This window comes from Chanodichthys erythropterus, chromosome 23 (genome assembly GCF_024489055.1).
Source record: "Chanodichthys erythropterus isolate Z2021 chromosome 23, ASM2448905v1, whole genome shotgun sequence".
In the NCBI taxonomy this organism is placed as follows: domain Eukaryota; kingdom Metazoa; phylum Chordata; class Actinopteri; order Cypriniformes; family Xenocyprididae; genus Chanodichthys; species Chanodichthys erythropterus.
Genome location: NC_090243.1, coordinates 5,701,849 through 5,728,841, shown reverse-complemented (window position 1 = coordinate 5,728,841; position 26,993 = coordinate 5,701,849). Strand labels below are relative to the sequence as shown.

The 26,993-nt window shown below is 36.8% G+C and overlaps 1 protein-coding gene across 1 annotated transcript in view; it reads left to right on the top strand.

The window, feature by feature from the left end:
- Positions 1-26,993, top strand: part of cntnap2a (contactin associated protein 2a) — a 301,573-nt gene that overhangs the window by 148,630 nt on the left and 125,950 nt on the right. Inside the window, exon 14 of the mRNA XM_067378732.1 lies at positions 23,752-23,908. Coding sequence (XP_067234833.1) covers positions 23,752-23,908 — 157 coding nt within the window. The remainder of the gene's footprint in view (positions 1-23,751; positions 23,909-26,993) is intronic.

Genomic DNA, 26,993 nt, shown 5'->3' with positions numbered 1-26,993 from the left:
AATTTTTAAAGAGGTTGTCTGAGAAAAACATAGACATGGCAGATTAGGATGATATTCTGCACTTATTTGGAATTGACCTAAGACATTCTATAACATGAAATTCATCCAAATCTTATGGATGTTGTGGTTTGTGATCATATGGGCACCAGCTGCTGCAGTAAATGTGGTGTATTCAAATAACTTTGACATGGTCCTTTTATGTTTACCCCTTTTAAATGCCTATTGCCCGCTGTGCATAGCCTCCCCGAAGCCACCGGGTTGGCGCTGCCACCGGGCTTGGGCCCGCCATCGCTGCTTGCAGCTATATTTTTTGTTTTGTTTTTGTGCACAAAAAGTATTCTTGTCGCTTCATAACATTAATGTTGAACCACTGCAGTCACGTTGACTGTTTTAACGATGTCTTTAGTACCTTTCTGGACCTTGAATGGGGGATCGGATTTCATCAAAAATGTCTTAATTTGTGTTACAAAGATGAACAAACATCTTACGGGTGTGAAACGACATACGGGTGAGTAATTAATGACAGAAATTTCACTTTTGGTTGAAGTAAGCCTTCCAAAAAACCATCCGCAGTCCTATATTATTTCAATGTTTCTTGCAGTGCACTTGCATAAATATACACGGCACACAAAATTTGTAGCAAAATAGTACATTTTAATGACTTTAAAGTATTTATTAATTTCTTTTTGTCAACAATGCATTCTGGATTGTGATGCCTTAAAATGCCTACAGTGGCAGCTTACTAAGTTTTAAAACCGAGTGCATGCTGCCTTCACAAAGTACACAGGAGACAGTATGGTTTATGTGCTGTTGCATTATTCAGATGTTTGTCTATATTTGAGTTTGTTTGCCATTTTTGATTAAGTAGCACATTGTCAGTCTTCTTTCATTGTAGAATTGTATTTTCTGTTATCACTGTGATCTTCACAGTGAAGCCACAGCTGTCTTTCTCTATCCAGACAAAAACAGATTTAATCAAACCCTGTCAGTCGAAAGGACGACTGAATTCGTGGTGCTATGAAACAAACTACGGATTTGAACTCTGCATGAACTGAGGAATCCAATGGAGCCTATGAATTAATAGTGAATTCATTGTACAGACAGTGTACATCAATTATATTCAGACATTCAGAAGTCCTCGGTCATTCTTTTAATGTTCTTATGAAAAGAAAAAATCTAGTTGTGTGAGACTGTTCCATGCGGTGAAAAAGAAAAGAAAGAACTCATACTTTTGGGGAAGGACTGATATTCAAAGTCCAGTTTCAGTCATGAGGTCGTATAAAATGCATTTGCTGGCAGAGACAATCTTCCCAACGCTGTCACCCACAAAGCCCTATACTTCATCACAATAAGCCTGGTCTCTTCATTTCCTCCTTCTCAGGAGCGGAGGGAAATAGCTGGGAAGATGTGATGTCAGTCCAGAGAGAGGGTCATGTTTCATGTTGTCAGTAGTTTTTGGTATATTAGCCAATCAGGACTCGGTTTTATCCAAGAGCATTCCTTCATTCTCTCCAGTTCAACCCTTTTGACCAGTTTCGACTTGGAAATCCACTGGCTTTTCTTACACCTCTGATTCGGTCATAGTTCTTCCGTTATGTCACAACAAGACAATAATCCTCACATTGTCTCTCTTTTCAATGTCACTTTCAGCATCCACTCGAGGAGATTTCTATTTACTGACAATGACATGAAGGACAATGTATTCTCCTCAGGGAATATTTCCTTTAGGGATAAAAAGTCCATCAGTCCAAAGCCCCTTTCTTATTACCTAGAAATATTGCTAATGTTTATGCATGACCTTGTGCTGGGCGGTTCTTTGTCTCCTGCTCAAGATGACTGAATATACGGACACAAAGTCACTCTTTTGACAAGGTTATTCCCGGTAACAAGCTCCAAAGTGTGGCTTTGAGTGTCCGGGAACACTGGAGTGTGATTCCTAATCTTTAGAAGTATGGAAATGCCGCACCCTTGCGGTAAGAGCGTATGATCTATAAGGGCAACACTTCGGTCACTGAGCGACTGTGTTTTAGATGCCATGTTGGATAATAATAAGAGTCGGTTCCATTCTATATCACCTTGAGGCTGCCAATTTTCACTGTGAATGTGTTAAACAAGCCTATAAGGAGTTTCTTTGTTGGTAAAATGCGAAGAATGGTGACTGAAATGCTGAAATGCTGAGAAAATTACACATAAAGATGCACTAATGGGATAATGAGAGAGAAATTAAGGATTCTCTGAGGAAATGTTTGTGAAATTAGGTTCAGATTCAAAGTTTTTCTTACTGGAACGCTATTTATATACATGGTTTCTGCTGTTTTTGTTGTTTTCCATTTCTTAACTTGAAGAAGATAGTGTTCTTCTTAATATTTTTCTCTTTCTAACAGACATAAACAATGTGTGCACATCAATCTGTCCGCTTGTTTTTGTTGCATGTTTGTTTGGATTTTGCTGGATTTACTCCTCTGGTTTCTTTCTTATGTTTAAGTAGCTGGCTATAACAATTTTATGTGGTAGTTCGAATGTTGCCAGTGACATGCCTTTTGCATCTAAATAAAGGTTTACGTGTGCGAACAGGTAGATTTCTTCAAGCTGTGGCTGTGCTCAAATCAAATCAGATCGGTGCATCTGTTCTGTTCCCTCCCTCTGTGTTTACTGACGGGAGTCTAAGGGCTATTTCCATCTCACGGCTGTGAAGTTGAGTGATTGACACATGGAACTACAATCAAATGTAATATTTTCTTTGTGAATGTTTACTGTGAAATGTTGGAGCTGAAGAACGTTGTTAAAAGGTTAGGGTGATGCTACCACAAGACAATGAGGTTTGACAACATGGTTATAGGAATAGTTCACCCAAAAATAGAAACTGTCATCATTTACTTGTACTGTATGGAGCACTTTTATGAGAATTTATTGTGTTTTTCCATCCTTTTTGTATTGTATGGAGAAAAGGCAAATAGTAAAGTCTTCGTTTTAAGTCATACAGGTTTGGAACAACATGAGGGTGAGGAAGTGATGGCAGAATAGTCATTATTGGGTAAAATATCCCTGGAATCAGTACATTTTAATGGATAAAAATTGTTGCTTCAACAAATTAATTTATTGTATTTGTTAATACACTTTGTTTTCTATAAAGTGTGAATCATTGTCATTCTTGAAAACTCTATCTCCCTCTCTCTAAAGAGGTAGAGTAGTTTGAAGACTTCATAGAGGGTTATTTCAGCACCCCTGTGAGACGAGTAATGAAGAAGCTTTGCATGATTCATTGAGGTGTTAGTGCCTGTTGAGAATGACTTTAGGTCATAAAAGTGTTCTGTGACCTTCTAGGTGAATGTGGCTTCACTAAAAGAATCTCTCAAAAAGCTCTGGGTAATCGATAGCACACGAAACTTTACCTGAAGTTGTCCTTGCCATCTTTTCAGTGTCTCAAAAAAGCTTTCACTGACTGTAAGGTTGTGAAAATAAATCATTGTTTACATGTCTTATTGGTGATTTCACATTTTACAAAGTGGAATGTTGGATACAAAAGTTTGCTGTCAATATGTTTTTAATCAGCTAAGATGCAATAAATTGATCAAAAGTGAGAGCAAAGACATTTATAATGTTACAAAAGATTTCAAATAAATGCTGTTCTTTGGAGCTATTCATCAAAGAAAATCCTGAAAAAAAAATTATCATGCAGATTGTAATACCATTTCACAATATTACTGCGTTTATTGTATGTTTGATCGAATAAATTGGTGATCGCAAGAGACTTCTTAAAAGTCTGACTGACCCCAAACTTTTGAACGGTGTAGTGGATTTTACATTTACATGTTGTATTAAAAACTGCTACATTTTACATTTTCTGAAATAATTCAGCTCAGCAGTGGAATCTGGTTCATAAGTATTTTTCAGTACTTGTGTACGCAGTTCAAAAACACCGTGAGATAATGCATGCACAATTACGAATTATGAAATATGATACAAGAAACATAAGGAAAACAGGAAGCTAATGATGACAGCTTGTTACTTTATAATAATTAAAACCAATGATCATAAGAGTATTGCTTGACTCATTTTGGAAGTGAGTCCCCTTACATTTTGTTTTTAATGACAGTGAAGTCATTAAAGAAATAATTTGTACTCTGGGAGAAGGAAGTCTCTTCTGTTTTTGAATATTTCTGCCTGTTTTATTTGAAAATAATCTGAATATTGTGTTTTCACATGACAAATTAGATGAAGGCAAGACAAAAAAATGGATAAAATCCTTACACAGCTTTCCACTGAAGAATGAAGTGCTTAAAGTGTCTTGCTGAATGGGTAATAACATCATTTTAGTGGTATCACTAACTTAGTTTGAAATTTTTCTTGATATATTATGAATTAGCTTTGGAAAATGATTTTTCTTACATTGTTATATGTTTTAAAGGGTTAGTTTACCCAAAAATGAAAATTCTGTCTTCAGTTACTCACTCTCATGTCGTTCCACACCTGTTAGACCTTTGTTCATCTTCAGAACACAAATGAAGATATTTTTGATGAAATCCGAGAGCTTTCAGTCCCTTCATTGGGAGCCACTCAATTTACATATTCAAGACCCAGGAAAGACATCATTAAATGTGACTCCAGTGTTTTAACCTCAATTTTATGAAGCAGCGCAAGTCATGTATTTGCACAAAAAGAAAAAAAAAAAAAACTTAATTTGCCACTTTATTTACGAAAATATTGACATGCAATCCACTAGGGGGAGCACCATGACATGTACGTGTTGTGTTGACTCTAGACTGGAAGTTGTTCCATGAACGTGCTTTGGATAATATTATTTTGTAAACTTAGAAGTGAATAGTTTTTTTTCACAAAAAAAACATTGCTTCGTAAAACTGAGGTTAAACCACTGGAGTCACATGGATTACCTTAATGATGTCTTTCCTCTTGAAAGCTCTTGGATTTCATCAAAAATATCTTCATTTGTGTTCTGAAGATAAATGAAGGTCTTACTCTTGAGGAGATAGTTCCATGAACTGAACTGAGTGTGTCAGATAAGAGAGACATACAAAATGTGAAGAGCAGTCGGTCCCAAGGACTGGAGTTGAGTACCACTGCTGAAAATGTACTATTATGTGTATTATATATATACTATTATGAAGGGCTGGCCGCTAATAGAAGCCAGAAGAGGCTTAGTCTACCAAAATTTTATTTGTCGATTAGTCACAGGAAGAAAAAAATCTACACAGGAAGTCACGCAGTCCGTGCAGGACATATCAGTCTTTGTGGTAATTACAGTATGTCGGGTAGGAAATCCAAATGTTCACCTCTCATCCACCGACCTCAATTATGGCTTATAATTTGAAACATGTAAGTAGTAGCCACGTTACATTGCCGCTCAATCTAACATTAATCAAGATAAATGTGTGCTATTATTCAGTGCATATCCAAGTGTTTGTGCGGTGTGTGGAAGCTAAAGTGTAGTGCGCTTACTGCATGACATGGAGGCACCGTCAGTTGCATTTTTTCCTGACAACAGCGGAAACAACTTTAAATACTTAATTTTATGATGTGCTTTTTAATTTTTATTAGTTTTTATTTTACTTTAATTTATTTGTATTTCAGTGGTAGTGCTTAAACTAAAAAATATTTGTAATTTTCTTATATTTTATGTACAATTTTTTTTTTTTTTTTCAATTATCGGAAACAGTTTTAATTTGAGTTGACCATAACAGCTGTTTCTCAATCATGTTGTATATGAGTCTAAACCCAAAGGCACTGATGTCCTATTTCAGACCTATACAAAGAGGGTTGTGACGTGAATCATACTGATCTTTCAAGTGATGTTTTCAGAAGAAACTAATTGTTGTTCTGAGTTCATGAAAAAATCTGAAAGAAAAAGGAGCTGAATTTTGATCTCTTATCTTTTTTACAACATCTCTCAGTCTTGTTTTCTGGACTTCTGCTTGAATTATTGATTTGTAGAGGAAGCTACCAGAGTTCACTGCGGTTTATGCCAATCCCAAACCATAGTCTACCATTATTCTACTCTCTTCTTTAGGCAGGCCTCTTTTTTTGGCCAAGGGCAAACTACATTTGAGAGTCCAAGAGGGAGAAGAGTTTTGGTCAGGAGAGGACAAAATGCTGACAGGTTTTGCTTGGTTCACTCAACATTTATCCTCAAGAAATCTGCTTTCTGTTGATTGGTTTACTTGCACACTCAGGTCTGGCCCAAGCACTTCACTACAGAAGGCACGGTTGAGAGGCTTTTTAATTTCTGAAGGCCTAGAGATGGTGGATTTCTTGCACTCTTGTCATATGACTGAAGTATTTGACAGCCAGAGAGCGATTTATAGATGCTGCATCCAATCTGACTGATTCCCAGTGATGCTTCATCCCTCATTCATATGAAATGCTTGACAATGTCTTAAAGCTTTAAGGCATCCAGACTGTCATCCTATAAAACAAACCTCTGGTTCATGACAGAGGATGATCTGAGCATAAAGTTTTTTTTATGAGAAAGGCATTTTTGTGGCAAATGTCATTTGATTGAGCTGCACTGTACTTTCGGTTACCTCTTCTAGTTTCTTCAGCTGGTTTGTGGAGCTGCTTTCTATGGAAGCTTATTTCCACCACATAATAAAAAAAATAAAAGGTAATCGTGGCTTTTTATCTCACAATTTAGACATTTTTCTCGCAATAGCAAGTTTATGTTTGCAATTTAGAACTCAGAATTGTGGGATAAAAACTCAAATAGTCAGAATTGTCAAAAAAAAAAAAAAAGTCAGACTTGGGAGTTATAAACTTGAAATTGCAAGAAATAAAGAATTGAGTGAGTTTATATCTCGCAGTTGTGACTTTTTTTTCTCAGAAATGTGAGATCATCCCAATTACATTGATACTACACACATTCATATTATCGCTGTAAAAAAAATCAGTCATTCATTGGCAGAAAATTACCTGGACATTATCCAGTGTATAGAACTTTTTTTTTTTTTTTTAGTACCTATAATATGTGACCCTGAACTACAAAACCAGTCATAAGTCGCACGGGTATATTTGTAGCAATAGCCAACAATACATTGTATGGGTCAAAATTATCGACTTTTCTTTTATGGCAAAAATCATTAGGATATTAAGTAAAGATCATGTTCCCTGAAGATATTTTGTAAATTTCCTACCATAAATATATAAAAAAAATTACTTTTGTAAGTAATATGCATTGCTAAGGACTTCATTTGGACACCTTTAAAGGCAATTTTCTTAATATTTTGATTTATTTGCACCCTCAGATTCTAGATTTTCAAATCGTTGTATCTCATCCATATATTGTCCTGTCCTAACAAACCATACATCAATGGAAAGATTATTTATTTAGCTTTCAGATTATGTATAAATCTTAATTTCACAAAATTGACCCTTATGACTGGTTTTGTGGTTCAGGGTCACATATGTGATTTCAGAACAAAGCCTGACACTTTTGAACAGCTTTGTTAAATGAATCATTCATTTACTCGCTCATAAATACAGTCAGTTGTTTCATTCCTTAATGAATCACTAATCCGGTTCATTGTGGTGTAATGCACAGTCTGTCTGGAACAAACACAGACAAGCCGAGGGATAAAAAATAGTGAAATGGCCCTGTGCTGTTGGACTTAAATCAGCACTGTTGCAACATAGCCAAACCAATCAAATTTAAGGACTGAAATTAACGGTATGATAATCAACAACAATGTATTTATGTTAACACTTTGCTAAATATCATCTTTTACAGTATGCTCCATAGAGGAAAATAAGTCATACAGGACGATCCCTTAAAAAGCTTTACTACCAAAAGATTCACATGAAATCAGCTATTTCTCTCTTCATGCTATACCAGTCATTAGCATTCAACACAGCAGAGCTGATTGAGATGACCTGCAATAACAATCCGTCCAATCAGTGATTTTGGTGCACTTAGCGTCAAAAGAGGCAGCCTGTCCAAAGAATGATGATTCTGTCATGACATACTCACACATGGCTACAAATTATAATGAAGCCTGAGAGAAAATTGTTGTGTCCTTTTCAGGTGAAAAAGGCAATTACCAAGGCACAATTAATTTTAATTTTATAAATGTTCATTGTTTGCATTTACGACAACATTCCAGCTCAAAGTTTTGTATTGCCAGCCAACTGAAGGGACAATGTAATTATTTAGATATGCATGAGGGCTTGACTATTGAGCTGAAACAGAACTGGATCACTAGACTTGGAATACTTATAAGGGCTTATAAATCGGTGTGGCATACCTGTCTCAAGGCTAGTAAGGCTGCAAGATGAATTCCTTTGGTGATTCATTAAGGGAAAAAACAACTCTGAGAAATATACAGGTGCTGGTCATATAATTAGAATATCATCAAAAAGTTGATTTATTTCACTAATTCCATTCAAAGTGAAACTTGTATATTATATTAATTTATTACACACAGACTGATATATTTCAAATGTTTTTTTCTTTTAATTTTGATGATTATAAAAATCCCCTATAAAAATAGGAAAATCCCAAATTCAGTTTCTCAGAAAATTAGAATATTAAGACCAATACAAAGAAAGGATTTTTAGAAATCTTGGCCAACTGAAAAGTATGAACATAAAATGTATGAGCATGTACAGCACTCAATAATTAGTTGGGGCTCCTTTTGCCTGAATTACTGCAGCACTGCGGTGTGGCATGGAGTCGATCAGTCTGTGGCACTGCTCATGTGTTATGAGAGCCCAGGTTGCTCTGATAGTGGCCTTCAGCTCTTCTGCATTGTTGGGTCTGGCATATCGCTTCTTCCTCTTCACAATACCCCATAGATTTTCTATCAGGTCAGGCGAGTGTGCTGGCCAATTAAGAACAGGGATAACATGGTCCTTAAACCAGGTACTGGTAGCTTTGGTGCCACGTCCTGTTGGAAAATGAAATCAGCATCTCCATAAAGTTGGACAGCAGCAGGAAGCATGAAGTGCTCTAAAACTTCCTGGTATACGGCTGCGTTGACCTTGGACCTCAGAAAACACAGTGGACCAACACTAGCAGATGACATGGCACCCCAAACCATCACTGACTGTGGAAACTTTACACTGCACCTCAAGCAATGTGGATTGTGTGCCTCTCCTCTCTTCCTCCAGACTCTGGGACCCTGATTTCCAAAGGAAATGCAAAATTTACTTTCATCAGAGAACATAACTTTGGACCACTCAGCAGCAGTCCAGTCCTTTTTGTCTTTAGGCGAGACGCTTCTGACGCTGTCTGTTGTTCAAGAGTGAAGGAATGCGACAGCTGAAACCCATGTTTTGCATACGCCTGTGCATAGTGGTTCTTGAAGCACTGACTCCAACTGCAGTCCACTCTTTATGAATCTCCCCCACATTTTTGAATGGGTTTTGTTTCACAATCCTCTCCAGGGTGAGGTTATCCCTATTGCTTGTACACTTTTTTTCTACCACATCTTTTCCTTCCCTTTGCCTATCTATTAATGTGCTTGGACACAGAGCTCTGTCTACAGCCAGCCTCTTTTGCAATGACCTTTTATGTCTTGCCCTCCTTGTGCAAGGTGTCAATGGTTGCCTTTTGGACAACTGTCAAGTCAGCAGTCTTCCCCATGATTGTGTATCCTACAACTAGACTGAGATACCATTTGAAGGCCTTTGCAGGTGTTTTGAGTCAATTAGCTGATTAGAGTGTGGCACCAGGTGTCTTCAATATTGAACCTTTTCACAATATTCTAATTTTCTGAGATACTGAATTTGGGATTTTCCTTAGTTGTCAGTTATAATCATCAAAATTAAAAAAAAATAAAAAATAAAATAAAATTGAAATATATCAGTCTGTGTGTAATGAATGAAAATAATATACAAGTATCACTTTTTGAATGGAATTAGTGAAATAAATCAACTTTTTGATGATATTCTAATTATATGACCAGCACCTGTATGTGAAAGGAAGAAGTTAAATAAAACAATGAGATGGGCTTTGAAAAGTAAATGCCAGAGCTTTTTTTTTTTCACACCAAACTGTGCAACAAAAACCATACACTTATTTAAATTTGACATTTTAGAAATTAATCTCTTATTTTCATCTGTTATTATTTTTTGTGACATTTGATCTCCTGTGATCATGCTCTTATTCAGTGTTGTGTAATTCAGTCAGATTATACTTTGCACCTGTGATGGCAATTTTCTAGCAGTGGGGAGTTAGATAGAAAGTTATTCCCTTGGCTAAAGGGTGTAAAGCACTAATGGAATTCTAAAACCCTTCAATGCAGTGCTTTATATCATCAGCTCGATCATTGCTGAAAAAAAAATCTGCCTGCAAAGAAGCTTTCATCCTAAATCCTCTGAATCTTCAATAATTCAGAGGAAAATGTTCAATTTTAAATGCTATCTTTGAGAAAAAAAAGTCTATCAGCAACTGTATTTTCATTTACCAATAATATTAGGCATTTTTGTGATGGATGTCATGGCTATGGTAGGAGCCACAGCACTAAAACATTAGCTAAGTCTGATTGATATGTATGTGGCTGTTGCTTCACGTCTGGCACTTGTTCTAAAGGTTGATTTGTGTTGAAATATATATCTTTTTTTATAGTTTTACTCTTGTCCCAGACATTTAATCTCAAAACATAAAAAAATATGAATTATTAAAATTTAAAAAGCAATTTCAAGCCATTTTATAAAAATAAATATTTTTTGAGCACCAAATCAGCATATTAGAATGATTACTGAAGACAATGAAGACTGGAGTGTTGATGCTGAAAATACAGATTTTTTGTTGCAGGAATACATTTTAAAATATATTAAAATAGAAAATGTTTATTTCACATTTCAATAAAATTTCACAATATTACTGTTTTACTGTATCTTTCATCAAATGAATGTAGACTTGGTGATCATGAGGCTTTTTTCGAAATTATACCGACCACTAACTTTTGAACTGTAGTTTATATCTATTTTTAAAATATTATGACTCTGTTATGGTAACATTTCCATCATAATGAGCAGTTTTGCCTCTGATTCACTTTTTTTCAAAGGTTATTGTACTTGTTTACTTGAATTTTTTTAGAAAAAAATTCTGAAATCCATGGTAGAATGATGTGCACCATATCTTCACCTCTCTAATCTCTGTAAAACATATCAGCCTAAGGGATTTTTTAATGACTACTGGATATTGGCAGGATATTGGCTGTTATCTGCAGGGAAACAAGGAGGCTAATGATGCCATATCTTCAGCATTACCTGTCTCTGGATGTCCAATTAACTCCTTTAGAGTGAGAAGTGAGGGTGGTTCGGCCAGTGCAAACTGCTAGGGTATAAATCACTCTCTTGTCTCGTTTTAAACCCGGACGAAGTCAAATAGAAACAGCGTCAGATTGCAAGGTGGATCAATAGAGATATTGTTAAGGGAGTTTTGTCTGACAGAACAGCATCTCACTCTTGTGATAAAAGAGAGAAGGGAGAGAAATACCTAAGGGCAGGCTTGGTACAAGCAGCATATGCGACAGAGGAATATCTGGCAGAATGTGATTTGCAGTATTAAAGTCTTACAAATGATAGCAAATCACATGGTAACTGATACTATAATGACTTTCTGAATGGATGGTTATTGTTATTCTTACTTAAAAGGATAGTTCACCCAAAAACGAAAACCCATGTTGTTGTTTACTTACAGCTTACCAGCTCACTTTTGGTGTCATTTTTGGTGTCAAGTTTGAGATCAGATCTGAACCTGTGTTGCCAACCGGAGCACATGTGCAACCCATAAGCCACAGCTCTCTCCATCTTGAGATGGTTTTTGTTGGCATCACCGTGTTATGATGTTATGATGATGTTTTGTGCTTATTTAGTCACCAGAGACCAAAAACAGAGCAAGTGTTTCAGTCTGTGCTCTACTAATTCCTCTATATTTCATTGAAAAGCATCCATCAGCGTGTGTCTCTGCGTACCTACCGTAACAGATAAGCTCGATAAGGCCCATTTATCAAGCCGTCCTCTATTTAAGGAAAGAGAGAGTGGCGATCAATACCAGGCTCCCACTGGGGTTCATTCTACACTGTGGGTTGTACTGTCAGAGAATCATTATGCAACAGTAATCTCCCCAAACTGAGAAAAGAGCCGTCCATGTCCTCCAGAGAAAAGCCATACTGATGATGAGATGAATTTTCGTTCAGTGCCAGGTTTGAATGTGTGGGCTGCCATTTCTTTCTTTTTTCCACGAGGAAAGCGGTGCTCTCCCAATTTAGGTCGGTCTGATGAGCCCTTCTTCCTGGCTATCGTGTCAGACTTTCCCCCAGGAGGGCTGAAAAGGCAGACAGGCGTTTCGCAATGGGCAGCAACGTGAACAGCCATTCTTGCCACTGTGATCCTCCTGACAGGAAAATGAAGCTGTCATTCATGGTCCTGATGTGTAGAGCCAAGAGCCCGGCATTTACATGTGGCGGCAGGGCTTTCCTTCTTACATGAAAGAGTGGAAGAAAGACGTCACTCTCTTTTACATCACTTAGATAAAATGGGATGAGGCACAAGGGGACCTTAGAGGAGACAGGACTGATAAAGATGGAGGGACATGTCCTTTGAAGTGACAGATAGCTGCAAATTCGAAAGAGATGGTGTAATGTGGGTCCCAGGCAAGAAGAGCTAGATACGATGGAAATGAGATTTGTGTCTCACCCATCGATTTTTCTGGGAGGGATTGAAATATTTGTGCCAGGATTCTGTTGTTTAAGGGGGAAGAAAGAGAGAGAGAGAGAGAGAGAGAAAGATGTTGGAAATGTTGGTGCTGAAGTAAAATTTGAAGTTTCATTTATAAAAATGGCTCTCAGGGTGCATCAAGCTCATCGGGGAGCCATACACATGCAAATACAGTATGAGTCTAGCAAACACAACCAATTGTTTTAGTGTTTTCCCTAAACAGCTGCTGTTGTTGGTAAGTTTCTTTCTCCTTGGTTTCATTTTTCACGAAAACCAAATTAACCACCAGCTTATTGTTATGGAGGATGTGATATTTGTTATTCACACTGGGGTTTTATCAAAGTGAATATCAAACCTAGACCGTACACTGGAGGCCTGAGTGCGGCGCGGGACAAGATTTGATGGGTGAGTGCGGGTGGTAAGACATTTATTTTTGTGCCGGTTCTGGGACAATAAAATTACTAGTACAAGTACATTTCCAGAAACATATAAATTGTTATTCAAGCAACAAGAACAATTTAAATAAAATAAAAATGATTTACAGGCTCAAGCATAGGCGGAGTATGTGTAATTCCTGGCATTGGGCAAGGCGAAGCCTTTGCTCTGCTTGATGCTGCTTTTGATTGCTTTTAGAGGGAAAAGCTGGCCATAACTGCTGGTCTAGGATCAGTATTCTCCTTAATAATAGCATATTAGCAATTTGGCAAGCAATCTAGTGCGTACCTGTGTTTGTGGTCTGGGAATCGTCAAAGGTTTCTATTATACAATGTTTTTTTGCAGTGCTGAGCAATGTAGCCAATCCCAAACATATCTGTTGATTTCTTGAATGCAATGACCAATCAGACTTGTTTAGGTTAGAATCCATTCATTGGTTAAAACACCAGGGGCCGGTTGCATAAACTTAGTCACTGTATTAAGACTGTGTCTTAAGAACTAGTTTGACCAACTTGCAGTTAACCAAGGGGTAATCAATGTTATTTTTTAATTCAAATTACACCAATCTACCTTTTTAATGTAACAGACTTTAAAAAATTAGGACCACTCTTCAAGAAAAACATTAGTGTCTTAACTTTTAAGACTAGTCTAAGTGGTTTATGCAACCGGCCCCAGAGTTTATGTTCAGGACTGAGGTTTGCATGCTCACGAATCCTCTCATTATAACAAACAAAGTGTAGACATTGAGAGATTCATTGTGCAGTCAGCTTTATTGATTATAATGGAGCTTTAGATTATATTAACTAAAATGAGTGACAGCGTTTTAGTGATTATAAAGTGAGCACTCTGCGCGCTTTCTTCCATGCCAAATCACGCAAGCAGTAGCCTATACTTGCTTTTCTTTTAAAAATTAACAGTGGTTTGTGTATGTGGATGCTGTAATAAATCATTTATCTGAAGTGTTTATGCTGGGATGTGTAGGTTGTTGCTAGGCAGCCTAACTTGAAACTATTTCATGGAAATGTCAAGGACGTACTGGAAAAATCAATGTATTCTTTTTGTTTATTTGTTCTTTGCGGGCAGGAGTGGGACAAAACATGAATGTTGTGGGTGGTAGTGGGAGAAGGTAACATATTTTTGCGGGAGCAGGACAGAATCCCACGGGAGCGGGACTGAAAAATCTGTCCCGCACAGACCTCTACTGTACACCCACACACCGGACACTGGGGCTATTTGTTACCATTTACTCCAGTACCGTAAAATCCTGTCTAACAAAAATATTAACTATTAAACATTTTCATTGTTACCGCACAGGAAAATGTGACCCGTCACGGAAACCAGGGACACAAGTCGGCAGCACAACTATCGAGCAAAATGAGAAAGAAGCATTTTTTTTTTTTCTTTTCAAAATTGGTGATTTTCGTTTTTTTGCAGAATCTGTTAGTTGAGATCACGAAGAAGCCTCTCCGTGTTTGAGATAGCAGTATTGGTTTATTTAAAAGCATACATTTTGAGGTTGAAATCGGCTTGTTTTTCTGGGATTCTATCTCGCAGTAGGGGCGTGTCATTGTCTGTGTGTATTTCCATACTGGAATCGGATACGCCGGCTTTTGTTTTTGTTTCTTCCCGCCCTCCAAGGGAAGCGTGGCTACTTATTTATGCAGCGCTCTGACCGGCTCTGATATCAAAATTCAGTGAAGATGGACGCCGCAAAGAATATCGCAGACGAGCTGAACCATGGCCGTTACACCGAAAATGTTTTGAAGTACTTCTTCGAAAAGCCGGATGATTATGAACAAGCGCTCACGGATTCTGAAGATGATCTGAGCGACGGTGAAAGCAGCATAATAAGACTGAATAATATCCCTAATCTGCAACTGAGCGAAGATGAAGACGAGGAAGAATGTATTGGACTGGCGTCAGACGAGTTGGACCGTAAGATATCAGAGGCTATATCGATAGTAACATTTGATGGGGATAAAGACAGAGAAATGGTGAAAATCCGTAACTTTGACTGTAAATGCTGCACGAGGAGAACTCTCTGCATTCCCATGTCCCATGACAGTCATGTAGCCAGAAGCTTTCTCCAGATATTATGTACAACATATGCCTGGATTCTTTAGCTGCGGAAAAAGAGTGGCAGGACATGCGAATTATTGGACATTTAGAGGCAAACAGACGCACAGTGCAAACGTCGGAGATGGTTACATCCATAAAGAAGACACCGACAAAGAGAATGTGTCCTCGAACAACTTATTTCATTGGAGGCTACGAGATCTGCAAGAATACTTTTCTGTTTCTTATGGGGTGAGTTTCCATTAACATCAAAGTTTGTCGTTTTGTGTTCATTCTAAGAACACGTACACGTTATTTTGTGCAAGAAGTTTTCTGGAAGAAATTCCATATTATTCTCTCCGGTCCAATAATGTGTTATTTCACCAACACTTCGTGGACTATGCAATAGGGCTGGTTACATGAGCCTAAGCTCTTTTCAATAAAATCCATGCAAAAGTTAATATCAGATCATTTTAGAATACAGTATAGGATGTACCGAATATTCTTTAGTTTTATGCAGAACAGAAATATGACAAATAGAATCAGACCTCTGTCATATGGCCAAAAATAAATGCAAAAAAAAAAAGCTTTTTGCACAGTTGTGTTTGACACATGAAAACTGTAACAATGTATTTTACAAGGTAACACGATGTAACCTTGCTCTCACTTGAAATGTGTCCCCACATTAACAGGGGGGAGCCTTACAGGGGGTATGGCTTATCTAAATGAGATGTAAATGAGCCCTATTGTCACTCCCAGCAGGTGAGAACAGGCGAGAACTGCAACTTTAGAGGCGTTTTTCTCCCTATAGAGCTTTCTTGAATGCCTACTTTCAAATGGCTACAACTTCTCCAAATATTATCAGATTTCCATGTGTTACACATCGTTGGAAAGCTTGGAGACTTCACTTTCAGAATAACTCAAAATGCCCCAGAACTGACTTGTGTCCCTACTTTCCGTGACTGGTCACAAATGGTGACATTTGATGAGTCATGTTGTCGCACTATATGGAGTAACACATGGAGTGTCACAATATGGAGTGTCACAATTGAACCTACAAAACAGCCGGTTTGCAATTAGTAAGTTTTTTTTAATATATTTTATTCAGGAAAGACATTAAATTGATCAAAAGTAACAGTAAAAAAAATTATAATGTTACAAATTATCTTTCAAAAAAAAATACTGTAAACATCTATTTGTCAAAGAATCCTGAAAAAAATCATGGTTTCTACAAAAATATTAGGCAGCAGTTTCCAGCATTAGACAATAAAAAAAAAAAAAAAAAAAAAAAAAAAAATGTTTCATAAGCACCAAATCAGCATATTAGAATGATTTCTGAAGAATCATGTAACACTGAAGACTGGAGTAATGATGCTGAAAATTTAACAGCAATACATTATATATATATATATATATATTTTTTTTTTTTTTTTTTTTTTTTTTTAAGGGGGTCTCTTAAATTGTAATAATAATTCACAATATTACTGTTTTTACTGTATTTTTGATCAAATAAATGCTACCTTGGTGAGCATAAGAGACTTCTTTCAAAAACATAAAAAAACCTATATATTAGATATATAATTTAGTTAAAATGTATGTATAATTGCACTGAAACCTTTGTAGTTATTGAGCGAAAGCATTTGTGACAACTAGCCACGGCCTACTCTATGCATATATACAGACTGGATTCCTGTATATGCCAATCTTGTTTACACCTGTTTAACGATCACTGGGTTTGGGTTACAAATGGATGATCAGCTCAGCTTCAGAACCCAGCAGGAGTACAAAAAGAGCTCCATCTCCCTGTTAAATTAGTCTGGCCTGGCGGCTGTGTTTCCAGCCAAGAATGAATGGAGTGATTGATTGAGGCTGGTGTGAGCTGAGTTGAGGGGAAACAGGAAGTAGTCCATGCAGATAACACTGGTCGAGCAAACTCTATTGGCCCTAGAGTTTAATGAGGCATAGATTTCATACTGCAAATCACCACAGACCCCCAGAAGGCCAGGTGAGGCGTTCACACATGTGCCTTTTGGCTATGTTTCTTATGCACCTGCATCCATCCCAGCATTCCTGGATCAACGGCACTTTACAAGTACCAGCTGTACGGTGTGTGTCTCGCCATCTGTCATAATGTCTGTCCATCACCACAATGATGATTTTTTTGCTGTTGTTTGTTCATTTTTCCTGTCATTCATACTCGTTCTTTCTGTCTGACTGCTGCTTGGCATCTCTTCAGTCACTCAGTGAGTTTGGCTTTCTGCCTGCAGCCGCCATGTGCAGGTCCCTCCTGTATCTGTCAGCCCTGTCGGCTGAGGCTGAAATTTGCAGGTCTTTATTCCAGACTCCGTAGTGGAGCAGGAGTCTACTAATTAACTGTGGTGGAGATGAAATCCTTTAAGCTGATGGACTGTCTGGTCAAGTTGTTGCTTCATTTTATTGTTAGCTAATTCTGGGATGGTTTCTGTGGAGACCTAGGGTAAATCAATATTATAAATTTATGCCACACTAAACAGTTTTTATTATCATTTTAAAGTGCCCCTATTATGGATTTCTGAACATTACCTCTCATGTAGTGTGTAACATAGCTCTAGGTGAATTAAAACAAGTTTTAAATCTGAAAGTGCACCGTGTATAAAGTTATTGTCTCTCAAAAGTAAGAGTCGACTTGATTAAACGAGTCATTTGTAAAACTAATCCCAAGCCGTATCGTTGTGATGTCACAAAGAAACAATAGCATATTGCCTGCCCACTTATTGCACATGCAGACTCCAGGGAAATTAATTTATTCAACAGTACCACACATTCTGAAACAATTCTTTATACTTTTCTGTATTAATATCCTTTTATTGTCATATTTTTGTCAACCGTACATTTTAAATAGACATGTTTAAATATCATGGTCTTTTTTACTTTGCAAAACCCCTGTCAACATTTTCATCTGTATTTTTTCCTCATGTCATATACATTAATTTAGGGTGAAATGGAATATCATTTAGCAGAAAGTTATGACAAGGTGTCGAACAGGTAAAACTATGGCCAGATTTTAATTTCTGACACGTTCCAAACAGTATTAATGATTTAACAGCATAAGATACAGTGTGAACCTAAAGTAATAGCATATATTATTTAGTAAATATTGAGTAAATTGGCTTTAGAAGTTACAGGTTTATAGAATGTTATATTTTTCTTTTTTATAAAACTTTTTTAGTGCTCCTTTTTTCTGCTTTTATTTTGTATTTTTTTATTTTACAATTTATGTTTACCAAGCAAATCTTTATACATCTCTGTGTTGTTACAGTTCCCTTTCAAGGGAACTCGCGCTGCGTAGTCGCTATGAGAACGCCTCTGCGTGATTGCGTCGTGAAGCACTTATGAAATCAGTCCAATGGGGTGACGGAACGCAGCGTCTCGTTCCCCATTCAGGGAACTAAGGTCATATTCATAACCGAGACGTTTTTTTTCAATTGCTAACATACATTTGTCCATTCTGTAGTCACATTTTCAAAACTCTAAACACATTTAGCAGAACATCCGTCTGTTGTGGCCATACCATTAACACAATTCATGTCGTTTTCATACAAAATGCAGTCAATTAACACGTTTCTAAAATGCTTACAGTTTCTTTTCATGTAAGCTTACCCCATACCAAAATCATGGATCTTTCTCATCTTATTTTCAAATGCTTAAACACAGCAAGTCAGAAATGAAGACCAAATGTCCCAGTTTTTAAATATAGGATAAAACCTAAAAGTCTTTAAATATAGGATAAAATTCATAAGCATTTTTAATTAGCAGATCACTTAAATATTTAGAAATAGCAGATTCCAATCTCTGTTGGAGGCATAGTCAGGTGTTGAATTTATTTTCATTATAAGGACACACAGTAAAATAGGACTCTTTGAATCGGATTTGTTCAATATGTATAAGGAACAACACAGAGGAGCAGAGAGAAAATAACGTCTGTGTAAGGGAGAGGAATAGATGGAGGAGAGGAGAAGTTGTATCAGGACAAGGGAGAAGAAGAGGCATGGGAGAATGTGTGCTGGATTGTGCATCTCTGTTTTTTTCACTTACACATGTGGAACCTATGAAATCTTATTTCTGCCATGAATAGAAAATAAAAAATTGTTTGACTTTTTATCTCACAATTCTGACTTTTTTCTCATAATTCCTAGTTTATATCTCACAATTCGGAGAAAAAAAGGATTGTGAGATGTAAACTCAAAATAAATTGCAAAATAAAAAATATTTTTGATAAAAAGTCACAATTAACTTTTATGCTTTTTTATTCTGTGGTGGGAAAAAAGCTTCCATAATAACCAAAGACCATGTATGTTAGATTTGTTGTTGATCAATGGCAGCAATTTCATGTTTTCATTTCAATAAAAGCTTCATACTACAACAGTTTTACTACAACAATTCCACTACCACTGTTCCATTTACAAAATATGTGGTCTGCATAGGGCACTAGCTACCAAGGGGACACCATCCCACCCTCTATGGGAGCACCATCAACACCACCAGGGCTTGAAATTAACTTTTTTGCTCACCAGCCACTGTGGCTAGTGGTTTTCCAAAGTTACTAGCCACTCAGCATTTTCACTGGCCACAATTTTGATGTTGGTAAATTACATTTTATATGATTAAAGTTGACTTTGTTATGCTTAAATTACTTTATTTAGAATCATTTTACTTGATTTAGAAGATTTAAAACCCTTTCAAAGTTTTAAATGCAGATTGACCACCTAAATCAAGACTACATTGTATATCAGCTGGTATGTACAGGTGGGCAAGAGGTGGACAATATGAACATGGGCTAATATGAGAAATTTATTTGTGTTAGGCTATATAAAAGAACAAAGAAGCTAATTACAATTAAAAATAATCTTTTTTCAGATACACTAGGTTTATAGATACACATATAGCCTACATTTATTTAACATCTTTTGTTGTTTGATTAACATTAATGACCTATTTAATTGGGCAGCTGAATGCATGGACGTAACTGACGCATATTCAGTTATTACTCACCTGTTTACGTCCACTTAAGCCATAACCGACTGTATTCACGCGAGATACTCCACACGATGGACATTTAGAAATCTGTGTGCATGTGTATTTGGCTACTCAGGCGCGAGGAGAACTGATCGCGCTCGCGACAGAGAGAGAGAGCGCACGCGAGAGAGCGCTTCTGTTGTGTGTCATTTAGCGCAATTCCGCCTATCCCTCCTTCACTAACTGCATGTAAATAACGAATTGTGTGATTGGATTGTAATGTTGTGCTACGACGATCTCCGACGATCCTTTGGCTGTAAACTGAAATTATATTCAACCCGCCAAATTGGCTAGTGGGAGTGGCTGTCTTACCCGCCACAGCTGAAACCTACCCGCATTTGGCGGGTTGGCGGGTGTTAATTTCAGGCCCTGAACACCACACACCCAACCCCAGAAAGAGATTTCAACCAAGGGCCCAAATGAAGTCCTGCATAGGGAACTCATTTGACCAGTAGCTGCCCTGAGCAATTCTGTTACTTTCTTCTTCTTCTCTTTTTCTACTGCACATTCTATAAAATAATGACTCACTTCTGTTGTCAAGAATGCACACATTCAACACTCAACCAGAAATGTAGAATGGCTTACATTTGTAGACAATGTTTATTGTCTACAAGGAAACTGAATTTTAAAAACTATTTCATATTTTGTCCAGTTAGAACCGAAACATGACAAGTAATGCAGTTTTCATGATGCCATCAACTGTTAGTATTTTGACAGTCATTGTGCTTTGATTGACTATATGTTCATGTTGGATAGAAAAATAATGCTAGTGTTTGACAGAACGACTCGATTTTAAATCAGGTTTGCTGTGTTTTCATAGAGTTAGTATGTGTTAAAAAGGGTTTTTAGCATTTTGAAATGTAGAGTTTGTGTTTATTTAAAAAAATATGGTTTTGGCCAGAAAATTAACTATTTGGCTAATTGTGTGATGTAGGTGTGTTGCTGTGTTAAAAGCTTAGAGAAAGTACTTTAAGTATTGGCAAACGCTTGTTAGCAATTGAAAAAAAACTGTAATATGGCTTTCTCTTCATATTTCTGTCAACAGTATGTTTTAATTGAATCATTTAAATATCATCACAATGTATCTTTTTGTGGTTTGAGAAATCCAAAACCCATAAACAAAGATGTCCATGATTAATTTCGATGACAAGATTGACTTTGCCACAACAATGCACATTCTCTCTTTTAATGGAAGGCTGGAGATATAGTCACACATCAAGCATTTGTATCACACAGCACATTTTACTCGTATTTCCCCTGGAGCCGCCTTGCGGAATAAAGCTTGTTTTAAGTAATTAGACTCTTGCATATATGACGACATCAACCAGAATTGTGTCATCTGCTGAAATAGTGTTTTTCATCTCTAAATGATTGTGAAGTTCCAATGATTTTCAAACAGTTGCAGCATCCATCTGTGATTCATCTCTGCTGGTTAATGAAGTAAATTAGCAAACTATTGTTTTGCCATGAAAGACAGTGTGTGATTTCTGCCTACCTGCGTGTATGTACGCATACGTGTGTGTGCTGTAGTCACAAGCTTGTGTGTATGTTTGCCTCTAGCTCACTTTCCAGCTCTACATTGTGTTTGGATTGTTTTCGCTTCCTTCTCTGCATGCAGATGTAGGCATTTGCACGCACATCAGCGCTTGAGAATGGCAGTCCAGTAGCCCCTAGAGCACAGTGTGCGCTCCCAAAGAGCCAAGTGTTAATCCTTTTGAGCGTGTTTTGTCTTTACACACAGAGGGAATTAGTGCTCATATCTGTGGGCTAGACCGCAAAGCACTCTTCAAATCTCAAGCACTGTAATTACTGTTGTCTGCATGTTATAAGCAGCCATCAAACAGCTGTTCAGAGATTGGTAGATTCTGTTGCTGTTCAAACAGTAGAGCATGGCACTAGCTACGGTAAGGTCATGGGTTCGATACTCATGGAATGCATGAACTTATGAACTTATTAAAAAAAAAACAAAAAAAAAAACTGCAATTCTGGACTTTTTAAAATCGCTTTGGATAAACGCATCTTCCAAATGAATAAATGTGTATGTACAACATTAGGAAGATTAGATCCTTCCTATCGGAGCATTCCACACAAATTCTTGTCCAAGCTCTTGTTCTATCCAGACTGGACTACTGTAATGCTCTCTTGGCTGGCCTTCCAGCATGCACCATGAAGCCCCTATAACTGATCAAGAATGCTGCAGAAAGACTGGCCTTTAACGAACCGAAGAAAGTGCATGTCACACCACTCTTCATCAGTTTGCATTGGCTGCCAGTAGCTGCTCGCATCCAATTCAAGGCTCTGATGATTGCCTACAGAACAACCACTGGCAGGCTCTGCACCACTATACCTAAACTCACTACTTCAAACTTATACGCCCTCCAGAACCTTACGTTCTGCAAGTGAACGGTGCCTTGTGGTGCCATTCCAAAGGGGCACAAAATCACTCTCACAGATCTTCTCCGGGTCTGTTCCTGAATGACCTGCCATGCTCTATCCGAGCAGCTGAGTCTTTAGCCATTTTCAAAAAACTGCTAAAGACAAATCTTTTTCGTCAATACTTGATCCAGTAATAGTAGCATTTACTTTTTATTTCTTTTCTTTTTTTCGATTTCTATTCTTTTTCCATCTATTTGTGTATTATAAAAAAAAAAAATCCTTGCTACGAGCATTTTACTGATGAAACTGTGACTTCACACAGCACTTACATACTATTGTACTCATGTTGATTTAATTGCTTCTACTGTTCTCATTTGTAAGTCGCTTTGAAGAAAAGCTTCTGCTAAATGACTAAATGTAAATATGTGATGTAAATGTGGTAGAATTGGAACAAGGATAGATGCTTTTTTAGTATATGCATGATTTGTGTAAATGGCAGCTTTTAAGAACAGAATAGATTTATTTAAACAAGAATGTCCTTGACTCAGAAGGCTTACTTGACCTTTATATCCTTTTTACTCAACTTTGAAACTGAAAATCTTTTATAGTTAAACTTTTTTTTTATTCTGTGCTGGTTGTGCTGAATTTTAAAATATTCATAGTATTGCTTCTATTATTGTTTATTATTTATTTCAGACTAAGTTACAGACTAATTTTAAGAGTGTATTTCATGAATCATCCGTAGACAATAAAGATTTATTAGAATTAATTTACATTTGTTATATATTGTAACTGTTTGTTTGATTTTATTTTATTTTATTTATTTTTGAAGTGTGAGAAGTTCCTTCAAGAAGACTAAAAGAATTTTTTGAAAAATATTTGGGCTGTCAATTGGATGGATGGATGGATGGATGGATGGATGGATGGATGGATGGATGGATGGATGGATGGATGGATGGATGGATGGATGGATGGATGGATGGATGGATGGATGGATGGATGGAGGCAAGATGGTTTGTCACTGGCCTGACAAAGAATTTCTGTGATGGTCTTCTCATTAACAATATTTCACTTAATAATTCATTGTTAATTTGTTAAAATAAATGCATGATTAATTTAAATGGTGCACTTTCTGTTTTCTTTTTGTGTTTACAGATGGAACTCCTTACACATGGTGGGTCGGCCGCGGTAACGAGAAGCACTTTTACTGGGGCGGCTCTGCGCCTGGCATTCAGAAATGTGCATGTGGCATTGAGCGCAACTGCACCGACTCCAAATATTACTGCAACTGTGATGCCGACCAGAAGCAATGGTAAGTAGCCACAATATGTGAGTTGCAAAATGCTGTTTCCATGGCGATTTCCAAATCTGGCAGCTAATTATGAGCTTTAGATTAAGTTGCTATTTGCAAGTTACTGACCTTCTTAGCCCACCTATGAAACTTGTAAGAGACAAGCAAGTCGTGTTCCCATCTGCCTTATTGTCTCTCTGTATTCATTAAATAGCGGTGTCTGCTGCGTGACATGGTTGTCTCGACCTCAATTCTTGTGCAAATGGCAAACAGATTGCGTTGATAAAGAAGTTTGAATAGAGCCGAACTCTGATATTTCCATCAACAAAAGCTCTGGCTGGTGTGTTTGGTGGCTTTATTACTAAAGAGAGCTGTGGGCGATATTGCAGAGGAGGGGAACAAGGTCATTTGTCAGGCACCCTCATACAATTGTCTGTAATGCATGTGGGGTATGTATTGCTTTGAGACACGTTCATTTACATCCTTTCTAATGGGTCTTTATATGTTAGCTGTTAATGTCAGTCAGCTGTTAAACAACAGAGAGAGAAACAATCTATCTTAACACAATAAACTCAATCGTAGAAGTTGTTAGTATATCCATTTCCATAGCACTTAGATGTGGGCACACACAACCAGCTGCAGCTGATTGCCTTAAACTTTTAAGTTTTCTCAATTTTATTTTTTTACAGTGTGTGCCCACATCTAACTGCTATGGAAATTTGGGTTGTTTTTAACCCAAGGGCTGGGAAAATATAGGACAGAACACATGTTGGGTTAATTATACTCGGCAATTCGGGTTGTTTATTTAACCCAGCATAATGGGTTGATTCATTTTTACTATAATACTAGCTTATTTTTTCTTTTACTTCATACATGAATTAATGTTTACGGATTAACTTAAATCCTTTAAACTTTTTTTAAGTACTCCATACAACCACTGGTTTGCATGATAATTCCTTTATTTTCGATCATATTTTATAGTATAGCATATTTTATATCATTTTTAATACATATTGCCTACATTTAAGCTCATTTAACAAATATTAAAAGTAAAAATGAAACATTTAGAAGAAATTCAAGTGTAATTGACCAGTCTCTGTTGTCCTGTTTCTACCATAACGTTAAAGGTGTTCATTACTTACCCTCATGCCGTTTCACACCCTTCAGCCGTTGTCAGTTTGAAACGCGATCTGAATCACGATTCGACACACTGATTCACTGTGCTCTGATGCTTCATGAAGCCTATATTTTACCGAAAACGCACCAATTTGACAGCAAAAAGCCTGTGATAAATAACTGTTATGTATGGAAGCCCCTTTCCGCCACTAAAAAAAAAAAAAAAAACCTCCACCTAAAAAAAAAAAAAAAAAGCCACTAAAAAAAAAAGATTAATTGCGACTTTTTATCTCAGAATTGCGAGTTATAAAGTCAGAATTCTGAGATATAAAGTCGCAATTGCGTGATATAAAGTCAGAATTCTGAGATATAAAGTCGCAATTGCGTGATATAAAGTCAGAATTCTGAGATATAAAGTCGCAATTGCGAGTTATAAAGTCAGAATTCTGAGATATAAAGTCGCAATTGCGTGATATAAAGTCAGAATTCTGAGATATAAAGTCGCAATTGCGTGATATAAAGTCAGAATTCTGAGATATAAAGTCGCAATTGCGTGATATAAAGTCAGAATTCTGAGATATAAAGTCGCAATTGCGAGTTATAAAGTCAGAATTCTGAGATATAAAGTCGCAATTGCGAGTTATAAAGTCAGAATTCTGAGATATAAAGTCGCAATTGCGTGATATAAAGTCAGAATTCTGAGATATAAAGTCGCAATTGCGTGATATAAAGTCAGAATTCTGAGATATAAAGTCGCAATTGCGAGTTAAAAAGTCAGAATTCTGAGATATAAAGTCGCAATTGCGTGATAAAGTCAGAATTCTGAGATATAAAGTCGCAATTGCGTGATAAAGTCAGAATTCTGACTTTTTCTCGCAATTAACTGATGGTCAGTGTCTGTCTATAACAGTGCATCAACAATAGCCGTGCTGCAGTGAAGTCTGAAGCTGTTGGATGTATTAAAATGTGCCACTTCAGCTTTGTCTGATTTATTGCGCCTCCACCACAGTTGATTCTTCTTCTTCTTATGATTATTATGATATTGTTATTATCGTGCAAAATTCATTAGTGTATCCATTCTGTTAAAAACAACTTTTATTGTCCAAATACCTCGACTGTAATTTGCAGAATTGCATGATTCTACCCTTGAGTTGCAAAGTTAATGAAACGTGATAGGTATTGGTTGTTTTAGTATTAAGCCCACTAGATGGCAGTAAAAGCTGTTTTTTCTCCTTGAAACGCTGTGTACAAGGTTACCGTGGAAACATTCTATATGCATATTCCTGCATAATGCATATGTCCGGAGACTAATCTTTATGTGTCTCCTCCAGTAAAATCAATATTTCTTTATTGGTAAATCGGCGCTAAAAATAATCCTTTATGATGTCCTCTATTTTATGTATAAAAGTAACAAAGCAGCAATCCTGATGGTCTATTTAATGTATAATAATAACAAAGCAGTAATCCTGATGGTCAGTCGCAATGAAAGGAAACGCAAGCAAAGTAAGAACTGTGAGAAATAACGTTTCGTGATAATTGCAATTGCGTGAAATAAAGTCGCAATTGCGAGAAATAAAGTCAGAATTCTGACTTTATATCACGCAATTGCGACTTTATATCTCAGAATTCTGACTTTATATCACGCAATTGCGACTTTATATCTCAGAATTCTGACTTTATATCACGCAATTGCGACTTTATATCTCAGAATTCTGACTTTATAACTCGCAATTGTGACTTTATATCTCAGAATTCTGACTTTATAACTCGCAATTGCGACTTTATATCTCAGAATTCTGACTTTATATCACGCAATTGCGACTTTATATCTCAGAATTCTGACTTTATAACTCGCAATTGCGACTTTATATCTCAGAATTCTGACTTTATATCACGCAATTGCGACTTTATATCTCAGAATTCTGACTTTATAACTCGCAATTGCGACTTTATATCTCAGAATTCTGACTTTATATCACGCAATTGTGAC